The 16,718-nt window shown below is 48.1% G+C and overlaps 1 protein-coding gene across 1 annotated transcript in view; it reads right to left on the reverse strand.

The window, feature by feature from the left end:
* The window catches only part of DNAH12 (dynein axonemal heavy chain 12), a 1,449,067-nt gene that overhangs the window by 960,455 nt on the left and 471,894 nt on the right, over positions 1 to 16,718 (reverse strand). Inside the window, exons 28-31 of the mRNA XM_085624669.1 lie at positions 13,259 to 13,504; positions 10,195 to 10,314; positions 9,404 to 9,513; positions 4,714 to 4,894 (exon numbers count right to left, since the gene is read on the reverse strand). Of these exons, the coding sequence (XP_085480795.1) occupies positions 4,714 to 4,894; positions 9,404 to 9,513; positions 10,195 to 10,314; positions 13,259 to 13,504 (657 nt within the window). The remainder of the gene's footprint in view (positions 1 to 4,713; positions 4,895 to 9,403; positions 9,514 to 10,194; positions 10,315 to 13,258; positions 13,505 to 16,718) is intronic.

Below are 16,718 nucleotides of genomic sequence, written 5' to 3' on the forward strand. Positions count from 1 at the left end.
AACCCAGGACCATAGACGCAGGGCCTCTCTGCAGAGACAAAGAGACCCCACTCCTCCCTGTTTGTTTATATACCACATCGCGGTAGTGTTGTCCGTCAGGACTTGAACAGACTGACCGCGAAGGGAAGGGAGGAAGGCCTTGAGCGCCAAACGTATCGCCCGTAACTCCAGAAGGTTGATGTGAAGGAACCTTTCCTCTGGAGACCAAAGACCCTTGATCTCCAGATCCCCCAGATGAGCACCCCACCCTAAGGTGGATGCATCCGTTATCACCGTGGCCACCGATGGAGGTAGATGGAAGGGCTTTCCTTGGGACAGATTGCCCTCCATGCTCCACCAAGATAGATCCGCTGCAGCTTCTCTGGAGATCCTCACAGACTCCCTGAGATCTCCTTTGTGCTGATACCACTGCTTGCGGAGGCACCACTGGAGCGCCCTCACGTGCCAGCGTGCATGGTTGACCAACAGGATGCAGGAAGCAAACAGACCGAGCAGGCGAAGGACCTTCAGGACTGGAACGACCGCTCCATTGCAAAATAAAGGAATCATTTCCTGTATGGCAAGAATCCTTTGAGGAGAAGGGAATGCTCGACACACAGTAGTGTCCAGTACCGCACCTATGAACAGGTTGCGCTGAGAGGGCACCAAGTGAGATTTGGGCACGTTTATCGAGAAACCCAATTTGAACAACAGCTGAGTTGTATCCTGCAGATGATGAAGCACCTTCTCCGGCGACTCCGCTTTGATCAGCCAGTCGTCCAGATAGGGGAAAATGGCAATCCCCGACCTCCTGAGATGGGCTGCCACCACTGCCATCACCTTCGTGAAGACTCGGGGTGCAGTAGTAAGACCAAACGGAAGGACCGCAAACTGATAATGTTGCGATCCTACCGTAAACCGAAGATACTTCCTGTGCGACTTCAGGATGGGGATGTGGAAATACGCATCCTGCAAGTCGATGGACACCATCCAGTCCTCCTGATTCAGCGCTTGAAGAACCTGCGCAAGGGTGAGCATCTTGAACTTCTCTTGCTTCAGATAAAAATTCAAGATCCTGAGGTCCAATATCGGACGCAATCTGCCGTCCTTTTTCGGAATCAGGAAATACCGGGAGTAGCATCCCTGACCCCTCTCCTGCTCTGGAACCACCTCTATCACACCCTTCTGAAACAACTTCAGGACTTCCTCCTGCAGGAGAAGACGGTGGTCCTCCGAGCAAGCACCTTGACAAGGAGGGTAATTTGGAGGGAATTCCCGAAAAGGAAGGGCGTACCCATTTTCTACAACATCCAGAACCCAGAGATCTGTAGTTACAGATTCCCAATCCTGTAGAAAATGGGTAAGCCGGCCCCCCACAGGACCAGCATGATCCAGAATGTCGGATCTAGGGCTGTTTTGCGGTGGTGGGAGGGGCTGAAGAGGAAGAGGAAACGGAGGAGTGTTGACGACCACGTGAGCGACCCCTGATTCTTCCTCTGTAACCCTTGGACAAAGAGCCTTGCTGTTGTTGTTGCTGCTGTTGCTGGGTCTGTCTGTAAGAGCGAAAAGTCGCCCTTCCGAAGCCTCTATACTTCTTGAAAGATCCCCTTGGCTGGGATTGAAGACCCAACGACCTTGCCGTAGCCTTGCTCTCCTTGAAGCGTTCGAGAGCAGCATCCGCATTCTTGCCGAACAACCCAGACCCATCAAATGGTAGGTCCAACAAAGCCGACTGCACATCTTGGGAGAATTTAGAGGACTTTAGCCACGCACCCCTCCTGGTGGCAACAGAAGACCCCATAACTCTGGCAACTGAGTCTGCTGTGTCCAGTCCACTTTGAATTACCTGTCGTGCAGCCGCCTGAGCATCAGTCAAAACTTCATTGAAGCCGGCCCTATCCTCCTCCGACAACTTTGGTGCCAATTTTTTTGCTGAGTCCATAAGCGCATGGATATAGCGCCCCAACAGACAAGTTGCGTTTGTTGACTTTAGGGCCATGCTGGCTGGAGAAAAGACTTTTTTGGCCGACTGGTCCATCTTTTTGGCCTCTCTGTCCCCTGGAACCTGAGGGAAGGCACCCTTGGATCTTCCCGAACAAGCAGCCTGAACCATCAGGCTCTCAGGCGATGGGTGCGATGTTAAAAACTCAGGATCCCCTGGAGCCGCCCTATACCTCCTTGCGACTGTCCTAGAGACCGCGGGAGCTGAAAAAGGTTTATGCCATACCTCTAATACTGGGTCGATAATGGCCTCATTAAAGGGCAACAAAGGCTCCGAGACTGCAGTAGGCGAATGCAGCACCTCAGTAAGAATATTAGACCTGAACTCCGTGGTTGGTAACTGGAGGTCTAACAACTCAGCAGCCTTCCTGATGACCGCATGATACGGCGCTGCATCCTTTGAGGGCTCATCTGATGGCGGAGTGATTTCCCACTCAGGAGACAAATCCAGCCCACTTGCCTCCTTTAGCTCCTCAAACACTTCATCAGAGTCAACCAACTCTCCCCCTTCAGCTTCCTGCAAAAGATACCTCCTTTCATCCACCACTCTCTGCGCCTCCCTTCTGGATCGAATCCGCACCAGCGGCGTCGGCGGCGCCGTGTTCGAATCCGACGGCGCCGGCCGCGGCGTCGAACGTGGATCCGCTGGAGCAGCTGGCGTCGAACGAGGTCGAGCCGGCGCCGGTGAAGAGGGAAGACGCCGCTTGAAAGAACGGCATGAATGGAGCTTGAGGATAGACCTGTGGCACTCCCAAGTTAAAAGTCATCGGACCAATCGGACCCGCAGGTGCACCAGTGGTATACATGGCCCTCGAAAACACCCCATACATTGCATTTAGATAATGCGAGGGGTCCTGACCCGGTCCAGGGAATGCAGGGTACTGGTCAGGCATCACCGGACTCGGGCCTGCCGGCGCCGACGGTGGAATTAGCGGCGTCACAGGCTCACCCGGGATTGGAAGATCCTCAACCGGGGCCGGAGACGGAGCCGGAGATGAATCCGGAGCCGGTGATGGAGCCGGCGTCGCGGATATCACCGGAACCGGAGATGAAGCCGGAGCCAACGAAGCCACTGGAGAAGAAGGAACTGGAGGTGAGGTCGGGACCGGAGAAGGAGACACAGATTCCCTCCGACGCCGAGCCGGCGACTTCGACTTCGGAGCCGAACTCTTATCGGAGTGATGAGGAGAAGAATGCCTCCTCTTCTTCTTATGCTTCTTGCCTCTCGAAGCATGCCCCGAAGTCAATTTAGACGCCGACCTCGACCTGGACTTCCTCCTACCTCTCTTCTCTTTCTTCATCCTGGCGATGAAAAGCTTCGCCTCCCTTTCTTTTAGAGCTTTGGAGCTCATCTGGCGGCAGCAAGAACAACTATCCACATTGTGGTCGGATGAGAGACACCAAACACAGTCTTCATGTGGGTCTGTAATCGACATGTGCTTGCCACATTCCCGACAGGGCTTAAAACCCGACTTCCTTGTCGACATCTTCTCGAAGAGAAACAGAAGAAAACCAGAAGAATACACAAAGTATCAGAAAAGCTACTATCAACGATTCCCGAAATCCGTTGGCGTCGACGGCACGGAAAAAAAGGAACTGACGTCATCACGCCGACGAGGTCTTCTTATGGAGCCGGTGACGTCAGCGGAGTCGCGTGCGGAGCCGTGTCTCTGTGACGTCGTCTTCGACCTCATCGGCGTGGACTGCTACAAAAGTTTCCGAATGTTGCTGGCGCAGGGGATATTCACAAGGTGAGGAATCCACTGGCAGATGTATCCATCAGAATCCTCTCCTTTGGAGGACAGACTGCTTGACGGTGATATGCCCAGACAAGCGACTTCACTCACATACCGCAAACTGATTAACAATTCCCTTGACACTCTCCAATGTTTGTGGGAACCCTGGGACCTGGATGTGGGAGTTCTGGAGGATGACGAATGGCCTGAAGCTCTTGCCTCCTCAAGAGAGATAGCAATTAGCTCTAGGTTTTGCTTGGTACAGCTTAAGATACTACACAGGTCATACTATTCGTGCACCACCATGATGAAAATGGGAAGGGCAACAGATGCGAACTGCGGCCAGCGGTGTGGGCAGCAGGGCTCCTTTTATCAAATCACTTGGGATTGCCCTGCAGTGTGGCCCAATTGGGAATCTGTGGTCATTTGTATGAACAGTCTGTGCGGCAGTAATATGCCACTCTTGGACAAATGGTGTTTGCTCAATATTTGGGATGTTTCTGAATTGTATGGAACAAACCTGGATGACTCTGGGACTGGTGATCACCAAGCTCAATATTGCTCGAATGTGGGGGGCGGAAATGGCACCCTGCCTAAGAAGTTTCCTACGCGACATGGATTGGTGGGTGAGGAGGTGGTTCATGAAGGCAGGGGCTGCCGAAACTAGTGGGAGAAGATTTGGGGCAACTTGAATAAATACAGAGGGGGCCTGTGTACCTCCCTCACTCATGCAGGTGTGACTGCATTTTCTCCTCAACGGCTACATTGCTGGTGCTCCAGTTACCAAGTGGGGAAACAACGGTTGGGATCTATATCTGTAATGTATTGATGTTCTGATGCTTTTAGTCTACCTCTTGATATATGCTTGTGATGTGGTGAGGTGCTTTGCACAATTTCTCGCTTTGTATCACTTAATAAAAAGAACTTTAACAATAAAAGTTTACAAAAATTCTTCTTTTATTGCACACATCTGTAAAGGAGTAGTGACATACAATACCTCATGTGATACCGCGTCAAACTGCCCAAACAGTTGGCCCATGGTAATCGATTTGGGATTCACAGTCCTGAAAATGACCTTCTCCTCATCAGCGCCATGTTCATTCATTAGTGACAGGGTGTCAGCGAGGATATTCAGAACTTTGGTTTTCCCTGCAAAAGGCTCTCCAACCAGCATAAAACTGTGAGACAAAAGAACATTTATAAACAGATAGGAAATGTAGATTTGATTTTTGCATTACACAGGACCAGTATGACAATGGTAATTAAAGACCCTATCCATCTTAGCTACTTCCAAGCTCTGTGTCTATAGTGATACAAAAGCATTTTAAAAATAATGTGTTTTTTGAAAGACATCAAAATGGCTTGAGACCAATGCACAGCATTCAGGCTGCCACCCAAGCAGAGGTGCTTTACATCCGATGAGGCCTCGATGAGCCGGTGTTGGAGCTAACCCTGTAAATCTGATTCACAGCCTTTTTAGGTCTCGCGAGAGACATTTTGTATGTGAGTTTTCAAAGCGCTGCTGGCTGGCCTAGCGCTTGCGTTCACGCGAACGTGCACGCGCGCTAGCCTTCAGCAGTGCTTTGAAAACTCGTGCGTCATCGCGATCACTTTCGCTTTCAGAGCGATCGCGATGACGCACGCGCACACACAACTCCCGCTACTCCCCCTCCCCCACCACATATCGCGTCTCCGGCTGCTCGCTCGCTAAGATTTCAGCTTTCACTCCCCAACAAGGGTGAAGTGTGCGGGGCTGTATGCATCGATTAGAACATGTACAGCTGAAATGGGCCGGCTGACTTATGTCTCGGAGCGCTCTTTTCTTTGCTGCTTCCCAACAGTCACATAATCGGGCATTTTACGGAGAATAACTGTACAGTTCCCATCACAAAAAACTTTTTCGTTTTGCATTCATGGTTTTATGCAAATCATCCGAGTTCTAATCTGCAGAGGTCGTGCTGAGGTTTGCAAACAGCTAAGTGCACCCTGTGTTTAGTCTCTTGCTGTCATTGGTTAGTTTTGCACGTTTTTATAATTTGGTTTTAAATCTCCTGGATTCAACTTTAGTTGGTAGATACTTGCTGACGAACTGAGGTCGTCGTTGTCATATAGTTCATGTGCTCGCTTTTTTGGGCGTTTTATTCATCAATGCGTCTGGCATTAAGTGTTTCGCAATCTGCAGATGTATTTAAAGAAAGGTGCCACACTGTTGTTTTCAAAGGATGCCTTTTCACAGTCCTTAGTTTATGCTCTTATAATGCCCTCTTATGGATAACTTATTGTGTCTGTGCACATCGATCACTCGCAGTTTCGTCACTTTCACAGACTCCGGTGCATTTGGCACCTTTTCTGGACATATTTGAATTTTGGTTTCCTACAGCAACGGCGAAGAATGAACCTTTTTAAAAAAATGTATTATTAAATAACGACTGGACACGTGCAGGAGCTACAAGGTGACCTGTTATTGACGCAGAAATTTAGGCATCTCAAATGTTGACAACTTAAAAAAAAAAAAATGGCAACCCTAGGAAAAAAAGCTATTACTGTCCGAGTTGAAAAGAGGCATAAAACAATTTGTGCAATGATTCGGCTGTAGGTTTTATCCACTTCTGTCACATACTTAAGGCACCAAATAAAATGCAGCGCCTTGGGAATAGGCCCCATGTGCAGGAGACCCATACACGAGGAATGTCAGCACTTCTCACATGCTGCTGTCTGACATCCACGGCTAGGGCTGGAACCCATCTCTATTGTCCAGTTTGATTGCCTGAATCAAACTGATTTACAGCAAATCCATCTGAGCTTTGATAAATCTATTACAGTTTCATTTCACTGATTTCATTAACGTGAATAAAACCAGCCATGCTTTCTGCATAACTGACTTTTAAGGGCTTGGCCCTGTCACCTGCCTGAATATGAATCCCCCTGACTTATTGCTCCACAGAGGGAACGAGTAATGGGTATTTGAATGTGATCAGCACAGTACAGTGCAATTAAGGAAGCAGTACTGCTCTGTGCCTTTAATCCTGAACTGATTTGAATTGCAGTTTGATAGCACAGTGAATCCTGCATAATTATGTAGGGTGCATATTAAACTCTGTGACAAACCAGGGAGGCTGTTTACCATCACAGCTATGGTAGACAAGTGAAGGCTGCAGTCAGATAGCCAACTGCTGGACTGAGAGCTCAATTAATAGACAGCCAGTGACAGCAGCAGGCTGAGAATAAAAACTGGTGCAAAAACATTGTTGACAATTTCATGTATGGAGCACGTGCTTTGGAGATTTAATTAAATGCCAATTGCAAGTGCTTTGGAGATTTAATTAAATGCCAATTGCAAGTTTTATTTTCCTTGCCTATAAAGCGCTCCACTGCACCAGGCATCCAGTTCTTTAAAAGGCTAAATGTAGTTCATGAATCAAGTTACATGTTTTAAATATGCAAAAGTACACCAATAGGATGTATATTTTCTTAGGCATTCAGAGACCGAGAGACCATTTGGGCTTTAATACTAAAATGCCTGGCAGCTGAGTTGTATATCTGGAGTCCTAGTCACTATTAGACATTTTTAGGTCTCGCCTGACCCAGCGCATGCGCTGGTCTGGCGAGACTTATTGAGAGGGCTCCAAAAAGTGCTACCAGGCCAGCCTGGGGCTACAGTGCATGTGCGCGGGCGCACAAGCCGCACTTTACCGCGATTACTTTCGTGGCCCCACGGCCACTTTGATCGCGATCACTTTCACTTTCGCGGCCGCATGCCCGCTTGGCATAGCCAATAGGTCTCGCTTTTGGGACCTTATAAGTATTTAGTTATGCAACTGTTGCATGGCTAAACACTTATAAGGTCCCAAAGGCGAGACCTATTGGCTATGCCAATGCTTGTTTACATTGCCTACACTGCACTTTTCTACACCAAGTATTTTAAAAGGGGATGAAAGACCTAGTCTTCAACTGGATTAACTCATTTCCGTTCAAAGGCACACAGTACCTAGCCATCTACCCGTTCTCACTTCAAAAGATAATGGGCCTAATTATGATTTGGAATTTCTTATTAGTTGGTAGGTTTTTCGGTGTTTGGGAAAACCATACCGGACTTTTCCGGCCAGTGATTCTGGATGGAAAAATTGCATCAGGCTTTGGATGCAGCAGCCAGTGGGGATGGTGTAGTGATGCCTCATATTCATCGCTTCTATGGTTATTACAGATGGCTTTTGACGTGCGCGATCAACACACATTTCAGATATATTTTTAAGTGTGCAGACCGTTCAGGTAATTTTTTAGCGCAAAACTACAAGCGCCAGTGTTTTGAACATGAGTGACCGGAAATCAACTCGAAATTACAGAACAGTTCAGGTATTTATTTTTAGTACGAGTTGCATTTTGACCATTTTTTTGATAATTAAGAGTTTCGCACACCCCTAGAAATTACTCATATAGACTAATGCAGTAGACATTCTCTTACATGCAGGGCTTGAAAAGGTCAAATAGCTACATCCAAAAAGTACTTGTAAAGCGGCGGTCAGATTGTCTTTGTTTCATGGATGGCATTGGCATGAAGGCATTAGGCTCCGGCTAGTTTGCAGTCAGGATTAGAATCTAAACAAAGAAGTGCTGGTGAGCCTTTAAGAGAGGCATTTGAGTTGGGGCACACAGGAGCTGAAAACAAGAGAGCACCTAGGATGCCTCTTTCTGTAGTGTCCTGCTGGACACATACTAGTGTTTGTCACGTAGCTACCTCCTGCCATTCCCAGGGGTCTGGCTTTACTCCCACCACACACCTATCCAACACAGCTGTCATCGGTCAGGTGACCCTGTCAATAAAAGAGTCCTTCATTCATCTAACATTTGGGCTTAAGACCCACAAGACAACACTCCCTACTCATCCCCGCTAAGTTTCTGTTCTGGACCAAAGCATACAAAAGTGCAGGCACTGCTGAATGCACTGCTGAATGTGCCCCAGTATGGGCAACCTGCACTAGGATACCAGCAGCACATTTCACTCAAGCCATCTCTACAGCGGGCCAATAATAACTGCCGGATCCGAGATCAAATTGGATCCCGCTCCTTCCTATCACTGTAAACAACAGACAGTCAGTCTCAGATGCATCTGTGCTGAGCCTGCATCAAGTGGAAATGGACACATGATATCTTCTTCAAAGGTCCTTTGTGAAATCTCAACCAATCGAGAACCTACTAGGGGTGACTCATGATCCAGCACTACCCAGCCCTCAGCGGGATTTAGGACTAGGCTGTGGTATAAGGTTGTTTGCTTGTGTTGTCTTGTTATCCCTTAAGGTGATGTCATGGTCAGCCTTTCAGCTAAGTCCCTTGTATTTTGTAATGCTTCCTGCTCCGGTTGTCTGTAGGTGGCAGTTGACAAGAAGGGCCAGGGCCAAGCATACCTCAACGCGTGGCCGATTAATATGACTTTGCCTTAGTCCTCTAAAAAACACTACATCTATGTTCAGACTACATTGAAATGTGACGTGTTTGTAAACCAGTCGCAGTCTCACACCCTCTAATCTAAATTTTAATAGATTATATGTGCCTTGAACCGGATATGGTACATGGCTACGTACTCTTGCCCGCTGTACAGGACGCACTATTATGAATCAGAAAATTGTACTGCCAAAATACCCATGGAAGAAACATGATAACATAAGTAGGAGGTATTATAGTAATCTTACCCATGCCTGACAATCATCATTTCATAGGTTTGTATGATTTTGTTAAGAAAAACCTTGACAGGCTGCACATTATGTTTGCCGCAGCATATATGAGCGTCTTCCAGGAAAACCTGAAAAGGAAAAGCAAAGAAACTGTCAGAGGAGTGCTTTCTTCACTAAAAATATCAAAGTCACATTCTTAGGGCGTTTATGTAACAGAGAGGAAGAGAGAGAGTAAGGGAGGGAGGGGGAGCGAGTAACGGAGAGAGACAGAGAGAACGCGTCAGAGAGCCAGAGACGAAAATAGGGAGAGGACAGGGAACGAGAAGGAGAGATACGAGAACGATGGGGGAGAGAGAGGACTGGAGGGCCACAGATACAGAGAGAGAGGAGCAGAAAGAGAGATACTGTGTGCCTACGTGGGTGTGCGCGAGTGCATGCCTTATTTTGCTATAACCATTGGGTATTTTGTGCGGCGCCTGGGCAAAGTCGAGTGACTTAGAACCTAAGAAAAGCAATAAAGTGAAAGTTAGATCATGTGTTTCTAAACTAAAGCAAACCCACGTGACCCTTGTCTCCTAAATACCATGGCTACTGCCTTCTTTAGAAAAGTCGGAACACACTGTGGAGTCACCACTTATCATCAAAGCTGCAGTCCCACACGCCAAGGATGGTAATACACTAATTGCGGTGAACGTGTGCAGCATATATACATTAAATTTCCAAATAATGTCAAAATATGTTCGAAATTTGTAAATCAATGATAATGCCTAATCAATAGCACTAAGACAAAAATAAACGAAATGACTCACCTTGTAGTCCGCTTCAGGCAGAATGCTGCCTGGGAATAAATCGCTAGTTATGCCATTAAAGAGGGGTATGTCATGCGACAAAAACTTGGGTTCATTCACATCTTTAATTGATCGAAGAAGCTGAAAGCAGTGGGGAAAAAAAATAAACTATTAATAAATAAGTAAATAACATTAATAAAATGCAGTTTAAAAAACATATTGTGCAATGCTATTGACTTGAAAATGAGTTCCCAAAGCTACATCACAACCTTCTGAAGGTGATTAAAAAAATCTTCCTGTGGTGGGGGGTGACCTGACACAAAGGGAAACGACGCTTGAGTGAGAACGCCGGCCCCCGGGGGAAGTAGGGTCGCTGAAGTAGGGTCGCAGACCAGTCTTCCCCCGGGGTGCTTCGCACAGGTGGAAGGACAAGCTGTGGGGGAGGGAGTTGGGGGTCAAGGGGTTGGACAATGGGAGGGATTAGGGTGGGATATAAGGGTGCAGGGGAGGAGGGCTCTTCCTCTTCTTGCACCTGGCACTACAGGAAAAGGTTAGAAAAATGTAGTCCACCCACCCACCCTGCAAGTTTGGGGGCAAGGGTTATGGGTCGGTCGAACGTGCCAGTTTAGGACAGGTTGTAGGTTTTAGGGTTAGCAGTACCTTAGAGGGGTGGGGAGACACAGACGGGCACATCCACCATCGGGGGAGGGACAGGTGAAAGATGGGGGTGCAGGATGCAAGAGAGCGACGGCAGGGGATCCAAGCGAGGAGGTTGAAAGATAAGTGAGGACGAGAATGTAGAGATGGAGAAGGTCGCAGAGTGAAACGGGATGAGAGAAACAGGTGTGAGGTTTGAGGATGGATGGAGTACATGAAGGGGTTGCTGATGGGAAATGTTATAATTATTTAATGTTTTGGTTAATGCAGTTTGTTAACAACCTTGTCCTAATAAAATGGCCTTTTACGCTTCAAGTATCAGCGTGGAGTGTAATTATTGCGCGACTCAGTCTGCTCAGTGCCAGCGTTCATTGCTTTTCTCCACTCCTATTGGGGAAAAGAACAAGGGCCTACACGGTGATATGCACCGGAGCGGCCAGGGAGTCAAGTGAGAGGATTTCCAGCTCCAATTCCACTTCGAGAACTCAGCGCACTTGCTACCCGCACTCCATGATCGAGTACACAGCAAGGCCGTGAGTCACGATCGGTGGCAGCGCATCGTGTAATTAATTATGTTGCAGCTTTGTTTCGACATATGTTGCCACCCTTTCCCCATATTCCCTGCACTGACGAGGCGGGACAATGAGATGTGTGAGATTTATGGCCCCAAGTTTTCCTCGGCAAGGCCTGCAGGCTCACTCAACTAAGATTGTGACGCATTTCCTTTTATTCCTCCGTGTGAAAATCCGTGATGCAGCCCAGCCAGCCTCCTCATACAAATGGGCTACAGAAGTGAATTATTCTCAGATCTCTTCCTAAGCCAATACTGGGGCCTGATTTATAGATGGGTGTTATTTTATTCCGGCGCCATCTCTGAAATACAGTGCATTTACTCACTGTCACAGAGCCCATTTCAATCTCATAATTCATCACGCTACTGGCCTCTGATACGCCACTAATAACACACAGAACATTGCCACGCGTTTGTAGACCAGCGGCTGGAGAATTGCTACTACTTGTTAGGGTGATATAACTTCTCATAACAGTACTTACTGCTGTGCCTCTGATCTGGGTCTTCTCAAGTTCCTCCTGCTCAGTGCTCCTTAGCTAATTGCTAATTCTTGGTTGATGTTTTGGGATTCACCCTTCCCTATGTTTTTTTTAACAATTACCTACAGGCAATTGGATGTTCACTTCTGTGGCACAGCTGACTGCAACTCTTTATTTTTAATCTTGATCCACACTTATGGACTTTTATTCTTAACCACTACCTGCATCTCGAGAACTTTGGCCCACAGCTGCAAAATGGCAGAAAAAGACGCCAAACCTGAGCACAAAAAGTACAAAACCTGAACCCCCACTGCCTGAGTCTCATATTAAAAGTAAAACACAACTAAAACAAATGATGGACACAACCCTTAAAAAGTTAACTGATGTACTCCACCTAGCCCAGACAACGAAGAACAGCATGGACATTATGCATTATGCAACAAGATGTGGCAGGAATGAGATCAGACATTAAACAAATTACCTTGTGCAGAAGTAAGATCCTAGCTCAATGCACAACATATCTATCGGAGCAAACACAAGGAGATGATGGACGGAGTGCTGAAACCTTTTAGACACTCACCCCCAGTCACAGATCTGGGTTGAATCCATCATCATTCTTTAGCTCACTTCGCCACCCCAGTTCAGACATGGCCATATGCAAATCAGTCTTGACCCTGTGCCTCATGGGAACAGTCCAGCCCGAATTGCCAAGCCAGGTCTTCCCTGGACCGGAATCAAGCCAGGCTAGCTTGAATACAATGGCAAAGTGAGCAAGGGACCCTGCCAACTTAGGGCAAACAAATGAATCTCCTTGTGTTTGATTTGTCCACAAGTTTACAGCACGCAAATCCCGGGATCAGTCTTGTTGACAAACAGCATGAAATTCTGAGGGCATAATTTGTATATCAGTGAATAGTACATGTGCGCTAAGCACTTTGGCAAATACTGCCGGATGTTGAATCCTGTTTCGAGTGTAAATTAGGAGTTTTCTCCTCAAACCGTCCCATTGTCCATATATGATGTGACCTTTGAAGGTGAGCAATGCCCTCATGTTCAATTTTGATGCGAGATAGCACAAAGTGAAGTTTGAAACAATTCATGCATTCTTGTATAATGTTTGTGCAATCTCCCAAAACAAGATTTCACAATTTCGCCCTGGCCTAAGGCTCCAGGCACTCTAGAAAAGTATTTAAAAAGAGGATTAGAAAGTTCCACTTTCCTTGAAACAAAGAGCAAAACCAATACTTTTTTCAATATTGTCTCTGACAGTAAGTGAAAGCTATACAACGTCATTTTATAGGCACGGTGATTTCCTGAACAGCATTTCCTTTCTCTCACAACAGTTCAAAATACTCCGTAGAATTTGAAAAATACTCACAAGTATATCTTCATTCTCATCTGGAAATTTCAGCTTCAGGTTCCCAGCAGCTATTAACACAGCTTTCACTGCGCGCATACCATAGTCATAGTGAAACTGAGATGAAAGTTGTTCTGAGCAAAGCCTGTAGGTCATTACTATCTTCACTGACAAGGGTTTGGCACGAAAAAATCCATAGGAGTACAGAGATATCTCCGCTATCAAAGCATAATTAGGAACCATCATGGCCACGGTGCGGAACAGAACCTGCAACACAATTTACAAGGAGCAGCCAGGTTTAATATGTTTTTTCTTTAAAAAGCAGATCTAGGACAAAAAGTATCATCGAAATGTAATTTGTGCTCTACCCCCTAAAATTTGATCTTCATTACATTGTTGTTGGACTATAGTAACCAAGCTCATACTGCAAAAAGTGGGCTTGCAATACAGTAAAAATTATTTATTATAAAAAAATAATTTAAACCAGTAATTGTAACATTTTTGCACTAAAAAAGTAAGTAGACCACTTTTAGTTCTTACAGAGAATCGCAGAAGACATCTGAAATATTCATTTTCTCACACAAAAAAGCAATAAAGTAAATAATCAGTAATTTGCAATATAGACCTTTTTTGAGTTCTTATTGATTCGGGTATTACATTTATAATCGAGTAATCAGTTATCAATCACGTTCCAAAAATAATATCATGGGGTGTGGCTTTGGCACGAATGGAGTGAGACTCGCCTCGCTGAGTCTCCGCTCCGCTGTATCCTGCAACTGCTCATATTCCTGTCCACCAGGGCGGAGTGCTCGGCTTACCGTGGTGATGCAATGGTGGTAGCTTTTCCAGCAGAAGGCAGCCTTGAGGGTCCTGCAGGATCGAGCTTTCCGATTGGCTGTGGTGCAGCTTCCTCTGGACGCCATCTTGGGTGGTGGCTGCGGCAGAGGCCGGATGGACGATTTTTGGCCCTGCCTCTGTGAGCTGAGAGGGACCGACCTACAAGGGGGAGCCTCGGGAACTGCTGTCGACATTGGGCCATTCTGTGCCCCGGAATGCTGTTTGAGGATATTTCGGCCTCCAGTACCCGTCGGGGCGATTGTCTACTTCCCCGCCGTCCTGGCTGCCCGGCCCGAGGACCGCCTGAGGGACAACTACCCGGCGATCCATCACTCCCGGAGGACAGGTACTGGGAGGGACCTGTGGGGCGAGGCGGGCACACCTGCCGGAAGCTGGGTGGGCGCAGTTGGATCCGGTCTCCCGGCTCTGAGCCTGGCCTCCCCTGTTCAGATTGCGGCCTATGGTGCTCCCGGTCCAGCAACACTGCCCGTGACCTTGGACCGCGGCTGCGGGAGACACTCTGAGAGGGAGCTCTCGCTGAGAGTGCCCGCCCCGTATTGTCCAGTCTGCCTTTGCTTGACCCTCCACACTGCACCGCCTGAGCGAACGCCCAGAGGTGACCTCGGTGCGCTTGATCCTCCGGAGGGACCGCGGTGAGTGGGACACTAACGCTCTATCGACGGGGGCCCCAGAGAAGGTCTAGAGACTCCCTCAGCCCCATTGTGTCGCCTCCTCTGCTTAACTGTGCTTGGCTCCTGGCTAGGGGCCTCCCTGGTGTACACTGAACACAGCAAATGCCCGTGGGAGGACCCCGCTTCCCGGGGGGTGCAGCAACCATCTTCCACCCCGACTGGGAAGCTGCCTCTCACCTGGGGGCGTGTGGCCTTTTGTGACCCCCGCCCTATCTCTGGTCTGATGAGCTGTATGGTCTCCCGGTGTCCGCTCTCCATTCTACACAGAGCGTCTATAGTGTACGGTGCTGGTCTCCTGCCTTTTGTCACATTACTGCCGCCCTCCCCAGGGTCCACCCCCTGCTTCTTTTCTTTGCTGCTGGGTCCTTGGTCCTCTCGGACACTGCTGTTATGCCTCCCAAGCTCAGGGCTAATAAGGACACTGACTCCGCGGCCCCCCACAAGAATCCAGTCTCTTCTCTCTGGTCCAAGACGAACTCGCAAACGCAGGAGGACTCTAACACTTCCTTGGCGCCCTCTGGGACACCCGCCTCAGACGTACCAATCACTCAGGCATTCATGTCATCCTTTCTACAAGAAATTAAGGATGAGATTAGCTCCCTCCAACAGGATTTTAAGGCTTCGCTCCAAGACATCCTCAGAGAGGTTACAGAGATAGGCGACAGAGTTGATGGTCTCGAACGCACGATGGATACCAGGACAGAAAACTTTGAAAATCTCTAGAGTCAATTTTTTTGCAGACAAAGAGGCCATCCTGAGAAAGGTGCAAGGGATCAAGTCAGTCTCCTATAATGGCCTGTCAATACAAATCTTTCAAGACCTGGCACTCTCCACACTCCGATGGAGGAAGGAATTCAAACCAGTAACGGACAAATTGAGAGACCTTGATGTTAAATACCAGTGGGGCCATCCCTTCGCCCTGATGTTCACCTGGGAGGGCAAAAGACGAGTTATTCAGTACCTGCGGGAGGCACAGTGGCTCCTTCATCTTCCTGTGGACTCAGATGACGATGACCTCCCACCTTCTCAAGCGCGACGGACTGGCGCTCTTCGCCCAGAATGGTCCACTGTTCCTCCTCCCAGCTCTAGACGCCGATTGCAGGGGCTCGAATCATCACAAGCTAAACAGTACATCATTAGCCACATCCGCTCTTTGAGTGGCTCTCCACCTCCTACGAACTAGCCGCCTCCAGTTGAATGACTCTGCAGCATGGTTTCACCTGCAACCTATGCTTAGCGTTTCTCACAGCTTAGGCTCGTTGGCCTGGTTGAACTTTGCTTATTCCACTACACCTCGGGATGCAGGCGGCAGAGACCTTTGACTTTCTGTGTGTCTGCCACCCCCCACATCGGAGTCCCACAGGAGAGTGACTTCTCCGGAATGGCCCACCTGAGTGATCCCGGGCTGTCCCAGTTAGACTCTGAATTTGCCTGGCCAAGTTGGCCATTTGGTTATATTTTCTCTCTAATCTCTTTCCCTTTCTCTTCTTTCTTCTCTGTGTACCGTCTTCTCTTGGATGTGCCTCTGTTAGGGGCTGTGATCCTTTGGAGGTGTGCTGTGGGGTCTCTCTCGGATTTGTGAGCCCAGTTGGTCTTTTGCTTTTGTCTTTCTTTCAGTTTTTGTTTTTTCCCTTTTGACTGTATGCATATTTTTCCCTTTGATGCGCGGCTCCAGGGGGCCGACCTCTCTCACTTTTTGGGGGTTACCTTTCTGAGACCTGCTAGGGTATGTCTTGTCGGTTTGGGAAGTTGGGCTGTCCTTCTCGCTCTTTCGCTGTGGTGGGTAGTGATTGGGGGGAACCGGGGGGGGGGGGCTCAGGATCCTGCTGGGTGGAAGGGGTGCGACATACTCCCCTTTTTGTATTATGACGAATCCTGTTAAATTCCTCTCTCTTAATGTGAAAGGGCTGAACTCCCCTAACAAGCATCACCAGATATGGCGCTATTTGCTC

Source organism: Triturus cristatus, chromosome 9 (assembly GCF_964204655.1).
Source record: "Triturus cristatus chromosome 9, aTriCri1.1, whole genome shotgun sequence".
NCBI classification, from domain to species: Eukaryota; Metazoa; Chordata; class Amphibia; order Caudata; family Salamandridae; genus Triturus; species Triturus cristatus.